At 34.2% G+C, this 18,767-nt stretch overlaps 2 protein-coding genes across 2 annotated transcripts; one reads left to right on the forward strand and one right to left on the reverse strand.

Annotated features, from left to right (window-relative positions):
• Window positions 1–1,274: 1,274 nt before the first annotated feature.
• LOC147534809 (DNA primase) lies at window positions 1,275–9,965 on the reverse strand. The gene is made up of 14 exons (XM_086650803.1): window positions 9,823–9,965; window positions 8,340–8,476; window positions 7,866–8,035; window positions 7,593–7,739; window positions 7,413–7,464; window positions 6,200–6,374; window positions 5,501–5,583; window positions 4,990–5,202; window positions 4,021–4,137; window positions 3,700–3,853; window positions 2,930–3,037; window positions 2,416–2,481; window positions 2,079–2,314; window positions 1,275–1,886 (listed from the first exon to the last, which is right to left on the reverse strand). Exons 1-14 carry the CDS (start codon window positions 9,878–9,880, stop codon window positions 1,782–1,784), a joined length of 1,821 nt encoding a protein of 606 aa, XP_086506929.1. The 5' UTR covers window positions 9,881–9,965; the 3' UTR covers window positions 1,275–1,781.
• Window positions 9,966–15,402: 5,437 nt separating this feature from the next.
• LOC147534810 (1-aminocyclopropane-1-carboxylate synthase-like) lies at window positions 15,403–18,601 on the forward strand. Its single transcript, XM_086650442.1, has 4 exons — window positions 15,403–16,079; window positions 16,197–16,328; window positions 16,445–16,605; window positions 17,356–18,601. The coding sequence occupies exons 1-4, from the start codon at window positions 15,897–15,899 to the stop codon at window positions 18,356–18,358; spliced, it is 1,479 nt and encodes a 492-aa protein (XP_086506568.1). The 5' UTR covers window positions 15,403–15,896; the 3' UTR covers window positions 18,359–18,601.
• Window positions 18,602–18,767: the final 166 nt, after the last annotated feature.

An 18,767-nucleotide genomic window follows, 5' to 3' on the forward strand; every position in this document is an offset into this window, starting at 1 on the left:
TCTAACTTTACATATTACCATAATTGTGCCAAGATGTGATTGAACATGCCTAATTGTGATTGTATGATTTGATTAACTGGATAATATGATACAAAGGTAATCAAGGTTAGGTTGAAACTTCATCCTCTAGAGTACCATTAAAAAGGGTACAAGATGATTAACCAAAACGAATTGTTTGGTTATCTTCCTAATTTTAAATTAGAGATATTGATCTAGTTCTCCATATTTATGTTACAAGTCAACTACACATGACATACCCAATGATAACATCAAAAAGGAATATGCCTATTAATGCTAATTTTGTTGACAAAGTATAGGGAATATTTTTCTCTAGTAATTCATGTTGGGTTTTTTTATCAAGATAATCGTTGACTTAGGTGAACATGAAGAATTTAGAAATACCGCTCATTTTCCTCTATTCTACAGACTACAAGGTCACAAAATATCATTCTTGATCACTTAAATCAACATTTATAGTCTTATTAGTATTCCGCAAACTAGACGGTCACAAAATATCATGGTTATTCACGTAAATCAACATGGGAAGTTTTATAAGGCCTCCCCAATTTTGTTAAAAGGCCTCCCCATGAACTATTTTACTTGGTAAATTATCATTAAGGGGGTGCCTTTTAACAAAAATGAGGAGGCCCTATAAAATCTCCCCATCAACATTTATAATCTTAGAATTAGGTTGTGGGTAATCTCAGCAAGAAATTATTCTTTTCCCCCTCTCATTTTTTAGTGAGCTTATTTTTGGGTCCTCTATACCAACTAAACGGCTATACCCATTCCCCATCATTAAACCTTTGAAAATTCCTTTCCGACCGCCGAAACCACTATCATAATTATTTTTCTTCTCTTATCCACACCTTTCTCTTCTTTAACTTCTTCGGTGAATGGAGGTCTAATTTGTAAAAGAAATATTTCTTTTCCTCCAATTTCACGAAGAAAGAAAACTTTGAGACGTCAAAAACATTCTTAACATTCCATGGATGGAGGTGTTAGTATGTTACTAAAGGAAAGTCAACACGAATTTATGAAAAATATGAAGAAGAATTAAAGAAAAGGTTTTTGTGGATTGAAATAGTAATACCTCGTTGACATTTAGAATCGGATGTGTTTGTTCATTTATATAAACTAAATATTTGCATGAATCTTCACATTTTTCCTTTGACACTTAAATATAAAGTGGTGTCTTTCTATATGGTTATTTATTTATTGCGGGGACCAGAAAACGGATTCATGGTCCCACAAAATTTTAAAACACTAAACCAAGCAAAACTATATAAGGTTTTTAATAATAACTCAATCTTTTTTCAAAAAATTTACATCTATTTACAAAACTATACATGGCTTTATTTGGGAAATTGGATCGAAAATGCATGTTATATCAGATTTATTGGATGAAAGCTCGATGATATAATGTTTTGATGAATACCTAATCGCATAAGATAAGTTACTGGAGGAAGATGGATTGAATGGTGAAGGTATCTCATTGGTCGCCTCCCAAGATCTGAAACTGAATTATTTAACGACTCACACGACATCTCTCCTTGAAATCAATCGTTTTCACTGATGTCATAAACACCCACATTGTTTAAGTTCTGAGTGTCCATAGTGAGAGTACCCCGAACGTACAAGCCATAATCCTGTCATATCAAGCTCGTCTCCTTTCAATAAAAGATCGACTCTTTTCATGATTTTTGCTGGTTATATATGGGTCGTATAACAATTAGACAACGGATGCTGATTTTTCAAAATTAGCAGCTTCAATTGTAGAACTAATGTGAGTGGAGTCGTTGTTGTTCAGCCTGGGAAGCAGTCCTTTCCACAGCCATCCACCAGTCGTAATCGTCGTCATCATCAACTATCTCCTGATAGGGCACCTGCCACCACATGTAGAACTAAATGACTCGTCTGTTGGAACACGGGATGGCGATAAGATTTAATAATTCATTAAACTTAATGAAGACGATTATATCACGATACCGACTACTAGCCTGCACCCAATTCTATAACATAACCCTATGACAAGTTATAAACATAGATAACAAAATGGATATTATATGCAGACTAACCGGTTGAACTTTCTCTACTGCTTTCCTCCTACTTTCAATATCATCTGCAACTTTTACAGCTTCGAACCACCAACCACTTTTGTTGCAGCTACTCAATTCCTTACCACATGAATTTTGCTCCATACTGTTATTACCATCAAGGCTATTACAGATTGACCTGCAGCCATCTGTTTGTGAGGGACTCGCAATGTCTGGAACTGCATCCATGGGAATTGGACGCATGGGAGATCGATACCCTGGTGACAATAATAAGCTTATAGAATAATTATGAACTAGGAATTCATAAATTGTAGGTGTTCATACTGAAGAAAATAATGGAAGATTCTAATTTCCAAACCTTTGCAATCAGGGTCATAGCATTTCTGATAATAGACAGCCCTTTTGAAATCGACAATATACATCACTGGACCAAACATGCAACATGAAATGTAATTCAACTTTCCAGCTCAAATATTGAAAGAATGCAAGATAAGAAATGAAAAGAGAAAACCACAAAGCATTTCTACAGTATTCTGGTCCAAAAAGATCTTCTAAGGGTTGTAACTTCGGAGAAAAATTGTCTGTTCATAGTGATTCTAAAAACATTGACAGCATTGACTTGTCTTTAGATATTGTGTGAGGTCAAGCGTGTTGTTAATTTGTTAGTTTGTGGTTAGATTTGTTTATCGACTTTATCAACATATTCATGCAATCTAATGGAGGAAAAGCTTTTATCATTAGGCCTCTTTCATTATAAGTTTAACTTAGGCGGCTATCGTGCTTATCACATCTTCATGATGTATCAATGCCTTGTAACGACTAACGTAGATCGTAGTCGATTTCTCAAAAAAAAAATCAAGGTCAAATGCTACCATGATTGCTTTTGTGTTCTCGACCAATACGCTCGCAGAATCTATTTCTTGACATACTGTAAATCATCAAACCATACTCTGAGAACCAATACCAGCTTCGAATTTTTCCTGCAATTGTAATAAAATGAAGAAACAACAAACAAGAATGTGAGAACTAATTGTATTAACCATGAGTCCTCTTTGGGTTTTTTAGATTTAATCATGTCAGTATTTTACTAAACGAGATAATGAAGCGGAGAGATACGCGTTCTAGTTTCAAGTGCATTTGAGAAAGAGTTGAACATATTTCTGGAGAAACTTTCTGACATTAAACACGTCACTAAGGTTTCAAATGTAAGTATCAAAGTACTGGGAAACCAGGGGGCTCGCACCATGGCAAGTCGAACCCTTTCCCAACCTTGTGCCTTGGTCGCCTGGGCGAAGCCTCAGTGCGCCTTTGACAACATAGATGCACGTACAAAAACTGAGTTTTGGACCGAGCTAGGACGAGTTAGGTCCGAGTAAGTATCAAGCCCAACTACTAAATTCGGCAGAGAGAAATGATCGCTAACCACAAAATGCCACACGGGCCACGGCCAATGCACAAGCAAGCAATGTGAGTTTTCCTTTGTTTAGTATGTTCAATAACAATGACTGACGGTGCAAATGTGCAATATCATTGATAAAAGAAAGTACACTAAATGGAGTCATTCTTATGTAACTAGGAGGCTTGAGAATAAAACATATAAAAAAAAATACAGAAAGACATGATAAGAAGGTTCAGCTACCACCTGACACATTTCCAGTCGAGGCAATAAATTTGATAAATGTATCCAGAGCAGGGAATGGCGACTTTCCCATCAAATATGTCTCGGGCATATCTTTAGGGAAGGTAGCCAGTGCAAGTGGGACACCAGAAGATCCATGATTATTATTATTATTCAGCTGCACCAAAAGGAATTCAAATGCTGCAGCTAATAAGATAACTAAAGGCAAGCCATTCCTAACAATCATTTCAACAGTCACATTTCTCGGCCATAATTTTTAAAAATTAGAATCACCAAATAAGAACTTTCAGAAAGTAAGAAAAGTTCATATGGAAGTTCAACTACCTCAGTATTAAAGCATAATGTCTTCATACAATCTGAGTCCAGTTTGCATATTAGAAGCTTCTTGCTATCAGCATCAATCTTGCAGATTAAGGATTCCATGAACATTTCTTCCTCACTCTAAATAAGCAAAGCGACATGCAAGCAAATTGTCAATCGAAGTGTGAAATGACATCAGAATTGAATTTCACGTCTGCTTATCAGTGAACCAGTACCACGGCCAAGGCATGTGCTGCCTCTGAAATTGGTCAAGTTAAGGCCTCGCGTCAAGTAGGTCAGTTGACTAACTGAGTCAAGACTACAAGACAACACATGACCTAATTAATTAACAGATAACTTGCAGAAGCAACTAAGAACCTGGACTATTGACAACTAAGGTTGTCATGCAAAAATGTGGGCAAGGATTCTAAAATTAATGGTGGGGGCAAGGCAGAGAGGTTGGGGTGTATGATGCCTACATAATATAGATGTCAAGATTATGTCACGTTTGGTGTCATAGAGCATGACTACTTGAAACACATTATCTTTTATAGATTAGCCTATTAAATGAACGGAAAAATGACATGCTAGTATATTTTATTGACATACTTATTTGAATGACCAAGAAAACGTAATTTTATTATTGAGACTCCAACCTGTTCTAAACCAAAAAGGCCGAGGGGAAAAAATAGAGCCTTCTGTACAGGCGGGGCATCAAAAGAGTTACCTTTGACAACACCAAACTGAATATTTATTTCTGTTTTAATTAAATTGAAAGAAGAAAAAGGATTTATGAGAACCCTTTGAGGTAGGGGTTACAAAGAAAAGAAATTACTAGGAGATAAGACAATGAAGATCTGAATGTGAAGCGTGAAGTTCAATAATAGGATCCAAAGAAAAAGGAAAATAGCATTTAGAATGTTAAAACTGCAGGCTTATGTAGAATCAAGAAACTAATACTATTACGTGTAATTTTGTAAGGAAGTAGCATACCATGGTCTTACATTTGAAACGCCCAGTAGGTAAAAGAACAGAACTCTTTCCTGCCTTTGAGGATAGAGCTAAGCGGAAACAGCGGTTTCGTGAATAGACAGCAGTATCAACGAAAAGTCGAGGTGGGAACTCATCACTGCATGAATCTTTTAAAATGAACAATTTTTCAAGTCTCTGATCATTTTGCCGTGCACTACAAATTCTTGAGCATACCTAGAAAAAGTGTCACCAAAACAATGTCAGCAAATTATCACTACATTATTAGATGAGGTATTAAAATGATTGTGCAATGGGAGGGTGTACTAATGCAGATAACAATAGTATATTGCAAAGCTTAATATTTAATTGTTGTTATAATATTATCTACAGAAGTGACACATTATTATTAAATAGAGACCCGTGTCATGACTCAAGAAACAAATTTGAGACGAAGCTTCTACCTTTAGTATTACAGAAGGATTTCCACATGTACTGCTAAAAAGTGGGAAATGATTGGTAAACCATAGCATACCTCAGCAACAAATGCACCAGCATGTGAGTTGTCCTTGAATGCAGTTTCTGGAATGCGGATGATCAAATGACGTGAAAACTTTTCTGATGGAAAGAAGAAATTACTGATTAGTGATTAGGTTTATAGTCAGAGTCATTAGGCTAACAGTTCTTATAACTTTATAAGACATGGTAGTCTATGAGTAATTAATATTCTATGGTTGCAGTTGAGATTTTATCTTGTTCCTGCTTAACTCCCCTGGCCTGAAATAGGTGGAAATCTGAATCGATTTCATAGTACTAACTACTAAGTACCCTTCATATAATTACTTCTCTCAAGTAAAAGCATCTACGGATGCATTTCTCTTAGTTCGATCACCTCTAGACTCTAGTATATGGGTATGATTACTTCTCTCAAGTTTCACAGGCTAGAGTAATGTCAAACCAAGAGTTCTTACATTATTTGGCTAGAAATGCTTAAGTTGTATAGAAACATCCAATATTCTACAACTGCAGCCTTAAGAGCAGAATAGATATAAGTTGAGTTGATATACCCACAATAGGAGAATCTGTACAATTTTAACTGAGGTGAAGCCCATAGTTTACCAAGTGAAGCTAAATCATACACTCATACTTGATCTAGATGCTATATAACATGATAAACGGGAAGACAAGAACGTTAAGCACGAACAAACTAGTGAAGCACATAACATAAATATACCTTCAGTTGACGAATCGAGCTCTACAATCCACTCCAGGTTTCCTCGTATAGAGTACTTATCAAAAAACACTTCAAAAATTACTGATATCAAGATATCCACCATTTCTTCACCATTTTTGTCTGCATTGAATCTCTTATCGAACTCCAGATCAAAATACAAGTGACAAGGTAGACCCTGCAGAAAATGCATAGCTAGGGAAAGTAAGAAACGTATTCAAGATGAACTAAGGGACACGTTACGAAACCATTACTTGATGAATAGAATTTGGAAGACATATGTTCGTTCAGCAAATGTTACAAGAAACATATTATCACACAACACACGGTGATGTAATCTAGGGATATTATACAACAATCCTCTATTTATAACATTACCTGTAAATTTGAATATCTAACTTAGTTGAAAAATATAATCAAGTTTTTTTTTTTTTTTTTTGAGAATTCGACTACGATCTACGTTAGTCGTTACAAGGCGTTGATACATCATGAAGATGTGATAAGCACAATAACCGCCTAATTCAAAGTTTCAAACCATAAGTGAAAGAGGCCTAGAGCCCAACACATGAAAGAGGCCTAAAGCCCGACAAACTACTACATTATTTACTTAATATATAGCCTAAATTACATGGGATAAATATTGATGGCAAACTGCTTCCACCGGGACTCGATCCCACGACCTCATGGGATTAAGAGGGGTGCCCAACCGTTGCACCAAAGGTTGATGGACAAAATATAATTAAGTTAAAGGGAGGGCTTTGACATCATACATGTACAAATTATATTTATAGGTAGACAGGCTTTTACGGACAATTCTGGTACCTCACTCATGTCAGTTGTCATTGAGCTCTTCCTTTTCCCTGTTTGGGTTTGTAATTAATGGAGTATTCCCAAAAAAAAAATTCTTCTCTCTCAATTTCTTGTCTATCAGTATCTTTTTTACACGTAAGTAAAAAACAATTAAGAACCTGAGTAATTAAACAAATAAGACTCTTTCTTCTATTAGGGATACTAAAATCCAAACATACATATAAATTTAACAGTTGCTTCCACACATGGACTGCTTCACTTGGATGTCAACGTAAAAGTTTCATATCATATTTCTTTAAACCATGTACGAGAAGCAAAAAAGGAAACGAAACTAAAAATGTCTTGAAGCAAAAAGAAACACCAATTCAGTAATTTTGATATATTAGAGAAGGAAAAAACATGTCACCTCCTGAATCACTTCATAATGATGGCGAAATTTAGAATCCATTTTTTTGTACCTGAATATTGCAAGTCATACTGTCAGCAGAAGCAAATATGGAAATAATCATCTGAGAACCTATTTACATACTACACAATCAAGTAAATTCAGAATGTAGTCGGATTCTAGGAGTCAAAATAAGAAAACCTTTGCCAGAACTCCTTATGTGTTGAAACAAGAAATCTCCTTTGTCCATTCAAATGATCTTGATAACTGAAAATGTAAACATGAGAATGCTTTTTGGCGAACTGTATCGCCTGATCTTGTTTGGGGAAGGTAGACCATACGACTTTCCTATACCAATAACAATGATGTGACGGATCATAGAGTACAAGAGACAACAGAAGAACACAAAAACAAATAAGAATGGGTAAATTGACTAGATTGTAACAATAAAAAGTCATAGATATGTTCAGGTACCTTGAATTCAAGTCATCTTCTTCACTGAGATCATTGCGTATTTCGTGTAGTAATTGCAACAGCCGTTTTGGCCGTTTTGTTGGCAAACCATGTGGAGACCCATAAAAGACAAGTGGAGATATCTGCTTTCTTCGACTTAGAATGCTTGGAGTAATTTCTGTTGGACCATTCTGATCAAATAATGTTTTACAGTTAATGAGTTATTAAATTTGCAACAAACAAGCAATGTTTTACAGTTAATGAGTTACCCAACAAATATCTAAATAAATGTGAAGTCAGAAAAATCTCAAAGGAAGTTAATTTTCAACAAAAATAGGGCCACCCAAAGTGAACAGACTATCTTTAATTCGTTGCTCTTCTTATTCTGCTTTACCGCGAATGAAGAGGAAAATCCCTACCAGAAAGACAGAAGAAAGTTTCTGTCCTGAAGCACCGGAGAAAGTATTTTCAAACGTGAAAAGAAATAAGACCTACTTTCTCAGATGAATTGCTCTCCGTTTGTCTTGATTGTCCTGGAGGAGAAGACCCAACTAATGCTGACATTTCTCCTTGCCTCAAACTCCCATTTTTGAACTTCTTCTGACCTTTCCTTCTTTCTCTAATTGCAGATTCTGCCATATAAACATATTATAACTTGCAAACTATTTCAAACGAGCATAAGTAAGGGAGAAGTGCAGTATTAGTTAGTTAAGGGTAAAACAGAACACCAGTCATTTCATCACATTGTAAAACTTATATAACCTTATAACCTTCCACCATACATTACATACAAGAAAAAGTCTGAACTCTGAAGTGATTTCCATACTGCGTGGCTTTATAATGGTAAAATAAAAATCCATTGATAAATACGATGCATGGGTCCCATGCCATGCCTCCTCTAACGTATATGTGGTACTTGTAAAATGCCTATGTTAGACTTGATATTGTGCTATTGGTATCTAATATTCCTCTAGGTTCACAGGTCTACCTCCTAATTTCCTGGGGAGTTAATATGCCGTTCAATGTCTTAAAATTAGATTAACCTCCAGCCTTCGGGATCTTGGTCAAATATCATATTGAGTATGATGAAAAAAACAGGAGAACATGAAGACATCCTTGTAATAAAATAACTTCCAATTCAATATCCCTGAGTCATCCTTGTAATACAAATGAAAGTGTCTTGGCATCCTTAGTTGTGAGCATGAGTGTGTGCATCATTTAAGCTTTCTAAAAACAGTTAATTTAGTACTCATTTTGATTAAAACTGATGAAAGTGTTAGTCTAGTCACGAGTCATCCTCAGTAAACACCACTCCACAAGTTTCTAGTAGGTATATATACTATACACATTGGATAACATGACAAACTTCATTATTAAACATAAAACATAATGGGTATTTCTTTCCGCTTGAAAAACCCACATCTCTTGCAATAATAATAAAGTAAACAAGCTCATTTTTTTTCGTATTTACACCCTCTGACAAAACTTGATATTGGGGACCTCAAAGGTTCAAACAGTGAGATGTAAAAAGCGTGTAAAGACATCAAACGGATGAAACTGCAAAATGTATGTTATTCAATTAATTTATGAAGTTTCTTAGCTTTTGGTAAATGATTCCATACTTATCCCGGTCCTCGAAATAATAAAGTTCCGAGCCCCAATTGTTTCAAACTCAAACCTATGATCCAAATACGCTCGAATAAATAACTATCAAAGCATCAAGCGGAGGAAATGTGAATAAAATTTAAAAACAACCTAACTTAATTCATAACAATTGGTGTGTTAACAGATTAATTTCTTAAAAAAAACCGTGAACCATTAACCCTAATAATTAAATCACTGAATAGATATCAAGGTCTGAATGATCAATCTTAGATTTGGAGTAAACAAACAAACAGTAATGGTACCCAAGCATGCCCTAGTTATTTTCGAGGAACATAAAAATTGTGTAAAATTAGAGAGAATGGGAGTGACTTACTAGGAGGAGTGACACCACATTTGAAGCACTCAAACAGTCTATCAACATCATCCATCATCTCTCTCTTAAATTTTCTCTCACTCAGAGGTGGAAGGCGGGAATGTGGGATTCCTACTATTGATATTGCTTTTCATTTGAAAGAGGGGTAAAGTTTGGGTTAATTCCGTATTTGACCCCTATTGTGACTGACTTGCTCATTTAGCCTCCACGTTGTGATCAGTAGATCATTCGATCCCCTGATTAACAATTTAGTTTGGTGTCTTCTAATTTACTTTCAATTTCCTATTTAACCCTCGGAACTATTATTGTCATTTTAATTTAATTGCATATACAACCGAAAAGAAAGAGGAGGATGAGAGTGACGAAGAGGGAGAGAGGAACGAAGAAATGGTATCATTTCCGATAAAGAGGTGGAGTCGTTGTTTTAATTTAAGTGAAAGATGGAAAAATATAGGATAAAGGGTAACAAAGGAAATGGGCGAAAATAAATAAATTTTATCATTTTCTTAATATGGGTGTTATGCTCAAGTCTAAACATTTTACTGCTCAAAATATAATGGCTAAATTAGCGAGTGGTAGGGACTAGATGAGGACTAACTCATACAATTTTCGGGTCGAAGCTATGGGTTTTAACTTTCTCTCTTTCTAATTCTCTTGTTTCACTATCACTTTTTTTTTAAGGAAACATTTAACAAAGTGGAATAGTGCAGCGAGGATAGATAGATTGATGGAGATCTTATCGAATCTCTTTTCCCTTCGCTCATCTTATTTTTTTTCTTTTCTAAGGATAGGAATAATTTGCACGTATATGTATAAGTTTACCCATATTCGCATAGAAAACTCAAACCAAATAAAGTATTGAAATGTCCTTTCTAACCTAGCCTAACGTCTCATCGAAAAAAAACCTAGCCTAACGTAAAATAGGGGTCAATTTCTTGAAATAAAAAAGAAATACAACGAAACTTTATGTCCCAATCAGATAAATTCTTATCCTCTTTAAAATACAAATGGTAAGATAACCACGGTATATACATATGATAAGTAGAAAGTAAACGGAGAGAGACCCACCACCACCAAGTCAAGTGACTCAGGCGAACATGCTGATGGCTTAGGTCCAGAGTCAGCTGTGAATTTCTTTTCTGACTCAGTGTCAGCTCTGACCCCCTGGGTCAAAGCTTAATTCCTAATTTTCCTGGTATTCTGTTTGAAATTCATTTAACCATCTGTTTTTTTCTTCATATAATAAAGTTAAGGACTTGATTATTTTTGACACATGGACTGCTAGGGCTAACAAAGAATCACACTTCAATAGTCTATTAGAATTTATCAATTAGTGCGTTGGTCAACCAAATTAGAAGTGAAGTTTCATAAGGTGAATAATCAAAATTATTTAGTCAACTCTGACCGCATGTTCAAGTCAAAATTTGATTTATCTCTTATGTTTTTCTTTTAGGTTTTTTTTGTTGAACTACGTTTTTCTTTTAGTTTTTTTTTTTTTTTTGATGAAATACGTTTTTCTTTTAGTTGACGATAGTAAATGGAGAAGGGTCATTCATTTTCCATTTTGTCAAAAGAAATTTATATTTGCCTAGGCATCATAAATATTATTTTTTATTTTATTTTGGTGAACTGTTTTTTAGCAGTTGAAATTTTTTTAGGTTGTTGTCATTTGTTAACTACAGTTAACTGTACTACTTAGGTGAATAATAACGAAATGATAAAAATATGCAAGCCATGTAAGAATACCGATCGATAAACAAGATGATTAGAAAACACGGATTAGTAATAACATACATTTTGTGGTGTCTTCTATTTAAAGAATTCTTTGTTGACGATAGTAAATGGAGAAGGATCATTCATTTTCCTTTTTGTCAAAAGAAATTTATTTTTACCCACGCACCATAAATGTTATTGTATTTTTAGTGAAATCATTTTTAGCGGTTAAGATTTTTTTAGGTCGTTGTCATTTGTTAATTACAGTTAATTGTACTACTTAAGAGAAAAGTAAAAACTATGAAAATCATGTGAAAATACTGATAAACAAAATAATTAGAAAATACTGATGAGTAATAACAGACATTTTGTATGTCTTCCATTTACTGTACAGTAAAATTCATTTACTTTTGCGGTATCTGTTTATCCTTCATGAATGTTTTTGTTATCCAAATAAACTTCCACGTAAACCTTTAATTTCATAAAAATAAATGTTCCTCCTACAAATAAATACTTTTGTTGTAAAATACAACTCAAAGATGTGAAGGAGACAAAAAGAATGTTTTGTCACTATTGTTGAAAGAAAGACCAGATCAAAAAAGCGAGAATTTTTTGTTGCATTGCTTTTGAATCTCATTGTTTTCCCTAGAACTTCCACGTATACGCGCTTATAACAAATGATCGACTGTAAAAGAAAGAAAAGCAAATTAATCAACTTTTTCAACTAACTCTTGCAAAGAATGATAGTACATGCTTTGATCACGCTTGGCAACCCAATTAGTCTTTAGTCTTGACCACATTTTCTCATTTTTGAAAAATATAAGGTGTATATGGTTAAATTCTCATATGCTCATCTCATTAGGAGAAACGAACCCTTAAATCATATGGAATCCGAGTGTGAATATGGCGTGACAATATTTTCAAATTGAATATTATTATAGTTTACTCCCTCATAAAAAAGAACTTGCTAATTAGACCGTATAAACTAATTTCTTTTATAGCATTATTAAACATTAATATCTTCTTGTACAACTTTCAATTATATACATCCGTGTATATGACATGGGCTTATGGGGGACATGTTCCCTAGTCAACACTACTCTTTTCTGACGGGTGATCAAAACTTAGTCGTTACTTTTGTAACAGTTGAAATCTCTCGTCTGAATTCAATTAGACTTATATATTTACATTTTATTTTTCTTGTGTATTTAAATTAGAACCCAACCAGTTTTATATGCGATGAAAGCATTTTAATATCTTAAAAAGAAATAGATTTTGTTTTTCTCAAATATTTACATACAATTTAACTAAAAAGCATTTGAGATGAATCTTTTTGGAAAACAAACTCCATCAAATGAATAAAAGAATGGACAATTCATGTTAGATATAGGAACATCTTTCAACAAAAAAAAAAAAAATGTTAGATATAGGAATAAATTATCACTAGTGTGTGATAGGAGGCACTCGAACTTTACCCGCATCGCCCCACCAAACAGGGCCCTCGGTATACGTGTATCTTAATACTATATTGAAAGTATGTCGGAACTAGCCCTACCACATAATATTCTTTTGAAATTTTGTTTGAACTCTACTAACTACTAGATAACTCTCTCGTCAAAAAAAACTACTAGATAACTCAATTTGCTCTACTTATTCAGGCGATACTCTCTTCGAGCTGTTGAATTTAGAGCTGAATGTTACTTAAATACATATTAGTGTTAAATGAGATACTGATTTACGAAAAGTATCTGGTGTTACTTAATGATTTTTTTTTGTTGAGATATCTTACTCATTGATTAACTTGTTCTAACTTTTAACGACAACATGCACCCTGGAGTTATAATTATATTTAAGTTTTTTAATTGGCAAAAGGCAGGTTCCTGCGGGCTCGGCTTTCTGGCTGGCTATACCTACGGAGAGGCCAACTAGTGATCATAAGCTCGAGAAGAAAGAGTTCGTTCAAAAGCGAAGGTCGGAAAGAGGCAATGAAGATTGTCGATCGAAGAGCTTGCCTTGTTATATCTTGTTTAGTTAAAAATCTAATATCTTTTGCAACATTTTTGCAAATCAGTTGCAAACTTCTTCACACACTTGTAAATTACAAAAATAACTAGAGCTAAAGACTAGAAAATTAAGTAATCTTTTTTTACAAAATCAAAAAAATTATAGAGAATTTTGATTAAATTCTACGGAACCCTCGTGTAAAATTTGGCACCAAACCATGGAATTCTCAAGCCATGTTACTCTGAAAAAATGAAATGAAAAGTTCACAACCTTAATCTTGACGATCTTTCAAACTTGTTGGCATGATTGGTGGGATGTAATTAAACACTATGCCATGATCAATGCATGTGCATGGTGGTCTAATGGTCTCCATTAGTTTGAGGAATTAAATTTCCATTAATGGGACAATTTGGTTAAATGTCCATGTCACATGGGAATGTAACTCAATTTCAAAACCTATCTATCTATCTTCTACCTCAATTGTTGTGATCCTATTCAATGACTATAAGCAAATTTGATCCCCCAAATCCTAACACAAAAAATGTGAACCAAATGGTCTGAATTTTACACACTCTACAAACGGAACACGTGAAAGCTACGTTATTTAATAGTACATACTTCTTGTCTCACTAAAAAAAAGGTAAGCTTAAGCAATCTTGTCACTCACCAAAGAATAAAGCTAAGCTGTCTGCTCACCGTGTGCATTTATTAGTATTTTATTTCTCCGACATCTATGACACAAAGAGTCGGTGAAAAAGATGGAAGTCAATAAATAAATGACTACAAAGGTAGTACATGACAGAAAAACTCAGAGTTGATATAAAACAGTAGTTTGGACTTTGGAGAGAGTTATAAATCATTTTCATGATAATGATAAGAATATGTCTAACAAACACAAATACTATTTCATCTATTTAAATTGTAAATACATGTTGACATGTTGTTATTATGAATTATTCATAACGGAACAAATCTAATTAACAATTAATGGATATTCAGTTATGTATATGATATGTGTGAGGGAAGTCTCTATTCTTCTCCGTCATAGTAGTTGTGTTTCACGCCTCGACAAATTATGACATATAAGATCTTTAGTGTATAGGGTGATGCATCTCTATTCATGAGAATACGACTACATACTCATAACTCATGTTTCTGATGTGAATCATTTGTTTTGCATTTAGTCTACTGTCAGGTGGGGTTTGTTCTTTTGTCAGAGTATGACTCGTCTGAGTCTGACTCTTTTGAATCTGATTTGTTTTGATCAAGAGTACAATAGTTATAGCATAATATTCTAGAAAAAAGATTTTTAGCTTAGAATTATTTAAAGCTGATCCCAATAAACTTAACAAACCCCATCCCGATCGGTCTTTCAACTCTTCAGTGGCTTTCACTCAAACACTGTCTGATGTGATGCTGCGAAACATTCTTCTTGAACCGCCTTCTCGAAGACTTTTTAGTAATGAATTTTCCTAGCTAATATGGACTCAGTGAACACCAACTCAATCTGAAAGGGTCGATAGTGTTTCAACTCGAATCAGTCTTTGAGACACACTAGTCAAATACAAAGATTAAGAAGTCAACTCTGAGTGTGTGACCATTGAGACAAGTCAGATCTAAATTTATCCAATGCACAAAAATCTTTAGATCATTAATTCACAATCCAATTTGGACCCAAATTGAGATTTTGTTATATGAACCATGAAATTCCCTAGCAATTTCTCAACAAGGACAAGATAGAGAATTATCAAAAAAGTCCAAAAAAGAAATTTAACCCAACAACTACATTAAAATTAACTAAATTCCTAATCTCCAGCTAAGGAAATCTCTTAAAAACCCTTATTCAAATATGATCAATTAATTAGTTCTTTCATGAGAAACTTCTTCTATGTTTACTACTTTTCTCATCTTCTTCATCCTATAAATATTCTCACATATACCAATACCAATATCATCTGAAAACCTAGTAAAGTTCTTTCATTCTACACTAACCAGATCTAGTTATTTTAATTTTTTTCAACTATATATCACTGAATTTATCCATCAAGCTAGAAAAATACAACTTGGACTTCTGACCAACCAACACAAAAACAGCATTATTATTTGCTTTTTCAAGAAATTCTTATTCTTTCATCATCACTTTTCTCTCTATTCCTTGTTTGAAGCTAAATTAGTTTGAATTCTTTGGCTATAAATATCTCCTTCCCCCATCTTTCTAACTTCATCTCTCTCTATTCCTTGTTTGAAGCTAACAAACTCTCCTGTGTTCATTTTATTGCAACCTAGCTAAATATATATTATTCCTACCTCTAGCTAAGAGAATACTTAGCTACTAGTTCAAGTTTGATACTATTAAAATGGGTTTCACTACTACTACTATAAGCAATGGAAGCAACCAACTTCTTTCTAGGATAGCAACAAACGACGGTCACGGTGAAGATTCGCCGTATTTTGATGGTTGGAAAGCTTATGATAGTGATCCTTTTCATCTAACAAAGAATCCTTCTGGTGTTATCCAAATGGGTCTTGCTGAAAATCAGGTAATTGACCTTAATGCATACTAATACTTAGCCTTCCCTTTGGTTTTTGATTGAACTAAATATAGGACTAGTTATACTAAACTGTGTTCTTATCTTGTGATCTTCATTTATGTGCAGCTTTCCTTTGATTTAGTTAAAGATTGGATCAAGAGACATCCCGAAGCTTCAATTTGTTCTATCGAAGGCATTAACGAGTTCAAAGATATCGCTCTTTATCAAGATTATCATGGTTTACCCGCTTTCCGAAATGTAAGTATATACATAAAATGTAACTTCATTATTATTAATTGTGAATTGGTATATTTAACTTTACTAAGCTTTATAGTGAATTTGTATTAACATGTTATCTTATTGTTTTTTTATAGGCTGTGGCAAAGTTCATGGGGAAAGTGAGAGGAGGTAAGGTCACATTTGATCCAAACCACATAGTCATGAGTGGTGGAGCAACCGGAGCGGCCGAGACTATCGCCTTTTGCCTGGCTGACCCCGGCGAGGCCTTCCTCGTTCCGACACCATATTATCCAGCGTAAGCATCATTTCCTCCTTCCCTTTCCAAACTTATTTTCTCTTTTTATTTTATTAGTTTTCCTTTCCTACTAATTTTAGAAAAAACAGTTATAGATAAGTCATAATCTTAGTTTGTTCATCCTTGACAACTTCTTTTTTTAAGTTAATTTATAGATAAGTCATTGTTAATATAGTAAAACAACTCTTAATTAGATTATTCTTCCTTCTAGACTTGAAGTTGTTAGAATAATCTTTGAAAACCAAGTCAAACTTTTCAATTTTTGTCAACTCATCATTTTTTTTTTTTTTGTTGAAAGATCAACTCATCATTCAAAAAAGGTATAATCTAGTCAAACAAAAAATTGGTCTAATGAAAAATTTAGTTTCAATACTTTTTTTATCAAACTTAGGATCAACTAAAGCCGACAGTACGTTTTAAAAAGTCATTTTCGATACGTATAGTTAAATATGGCAAGTGGTGTACTAGTTAGCTTTAGGACCACTTATACACTTGATCAATATTAGCCCCACAAATTAGTTGTTGTTTGATTAATAAGGCGAAGATTTGACACGAAAAAGATAAATTGATAGCAATAGCGTGTGTCTAAGGTCTTTGAACTGAATTATCCGACATGAATATGGTTTGACATCAATTTAGCATCACCTAATTGGACCTACAATCTGACTAGCACATTCTAAGTTATTTTCTGACTATTTTTTAAGCTTTTCTGAAAACGACTTCTTACGTTTTTCTATTTCGTTATTGCAGATTCGACCGTGACTTGAGATGGAGAACCGGGGTGCAATTACTTCCAGTTGTATGTAATAGCTCTAACAATTTCAAGATCACCATTAGTGCACTAGAAGCTGCATATAAGAAAGCTCAAGAAGCTAATATTAGAGTCAAGGGTTTACTCATAAACAACCCATCAAACCCATTGGGAACTATTCTAGACAAGGAGACACTAAAAACCCTAGTTAAGTTCATCAATGAAAAACAAATCCATTTGGTATGTGACGAAATTTACGCTGCCACCGTCTTCAGCCAGCCCGATTTTGTAAGCATTTCTGAGGTAGTTGAGGAAGATAAAGAATGTAATCGCGATTTAATCCACGTCTTGTACAGTCTATCAAAGGATATGGGCTTTCCGGGGTTTAGAGTTGGTATTATTTACTCGTATAACAAAAATGTAGTAAATTGTGCACGAAAAATGTCGAGTTTTGGACTAGTTTCAACACAAACTCAACATTTAATTGCATCAATGCTATCGGACGAAGAATTTGTTGATCAATTTATCAAAGAGAGTGGGAAAAGATTAGCAACAAGACATAAGATCTTTACACAAGGACTTCAAGAAGTTGGAATTGGTAGTTTGAAAAGCAATGCAGGATTATTCTTTTGGATGGATTTACGACGACTTCTAAAAGAGTCTACCGTTGAAGCGGAGATGTCATTATGGCGGGTTATAATCAAAGATGTTAAACTAAATGTTTCACCTGGTTCTTCATTTCATTGTTCAGAGCCTGGATGGTTTAGGGTTTGTTTCGCAAACATGGATGATGAAACCATGGATATTGCTCTTGGAAGAATAAGAAAGTTTGTGATTCAAGTGAAGAATTCGGAAGCTCCGGTTAAGAGTAGTAAGCCGCGATGGCGTAACAATCTGCGTCTTAGCATGTCTCGTAGATGTGAAGATGCTCTCATGACACCGCGTATAATGTCGCCTCATTCGCCAATGCCTCATTCACCAATGGTTCACACTAGCTATTAATGGCTTATTGATCATGAATGATAATTAACAGTCTAAATCATTTGTGTGTGTGTGTGTGTGTTTTAGTAGTTGTTAAAGGTTTTAGTCTCATAACTTCCCATTTTTTGAATGCTTGCATTTTTTATGGGACTATTACAAAAAATGTCTCATGACTTGTGATGGCAAGCTCTTTTTCTTTAAATGGTATGTAATAGTAGCATATATGCAAACTACTTGGAAATAAAGAAAGGAGAATTCTTTCTATTTGCAGGATCTTCAAATATTTAAGTAAATGATAATTTGCTCCAGTGTTCAATAAGATACCAAAGGGTTCCCAGAATTGATAATATTTAGGGTTCCCAGATCCTGGCGTGACAACAGAAGTACTGACGAGAGACCTAGAATTTGAGTTCTTCCTTGTAAGCTTTCT

This window comes from Eschscholzia californica, unplaced genomic scaffold, assembly GCF_041429995.1.
Source record: "Eschscholzia californica isolate CP2 unplaced genomic scaffold, dmEscCali1.0.p SCAF_6, whole genome shotgun sequence".
Taxonomy (NCBI): Eukaryota; Viridiplantae; Streptophyta; class Magnoliopsida; order Ranunculales; family Papaveraceae; genus Eschscholzia; species Eschscholzia californica.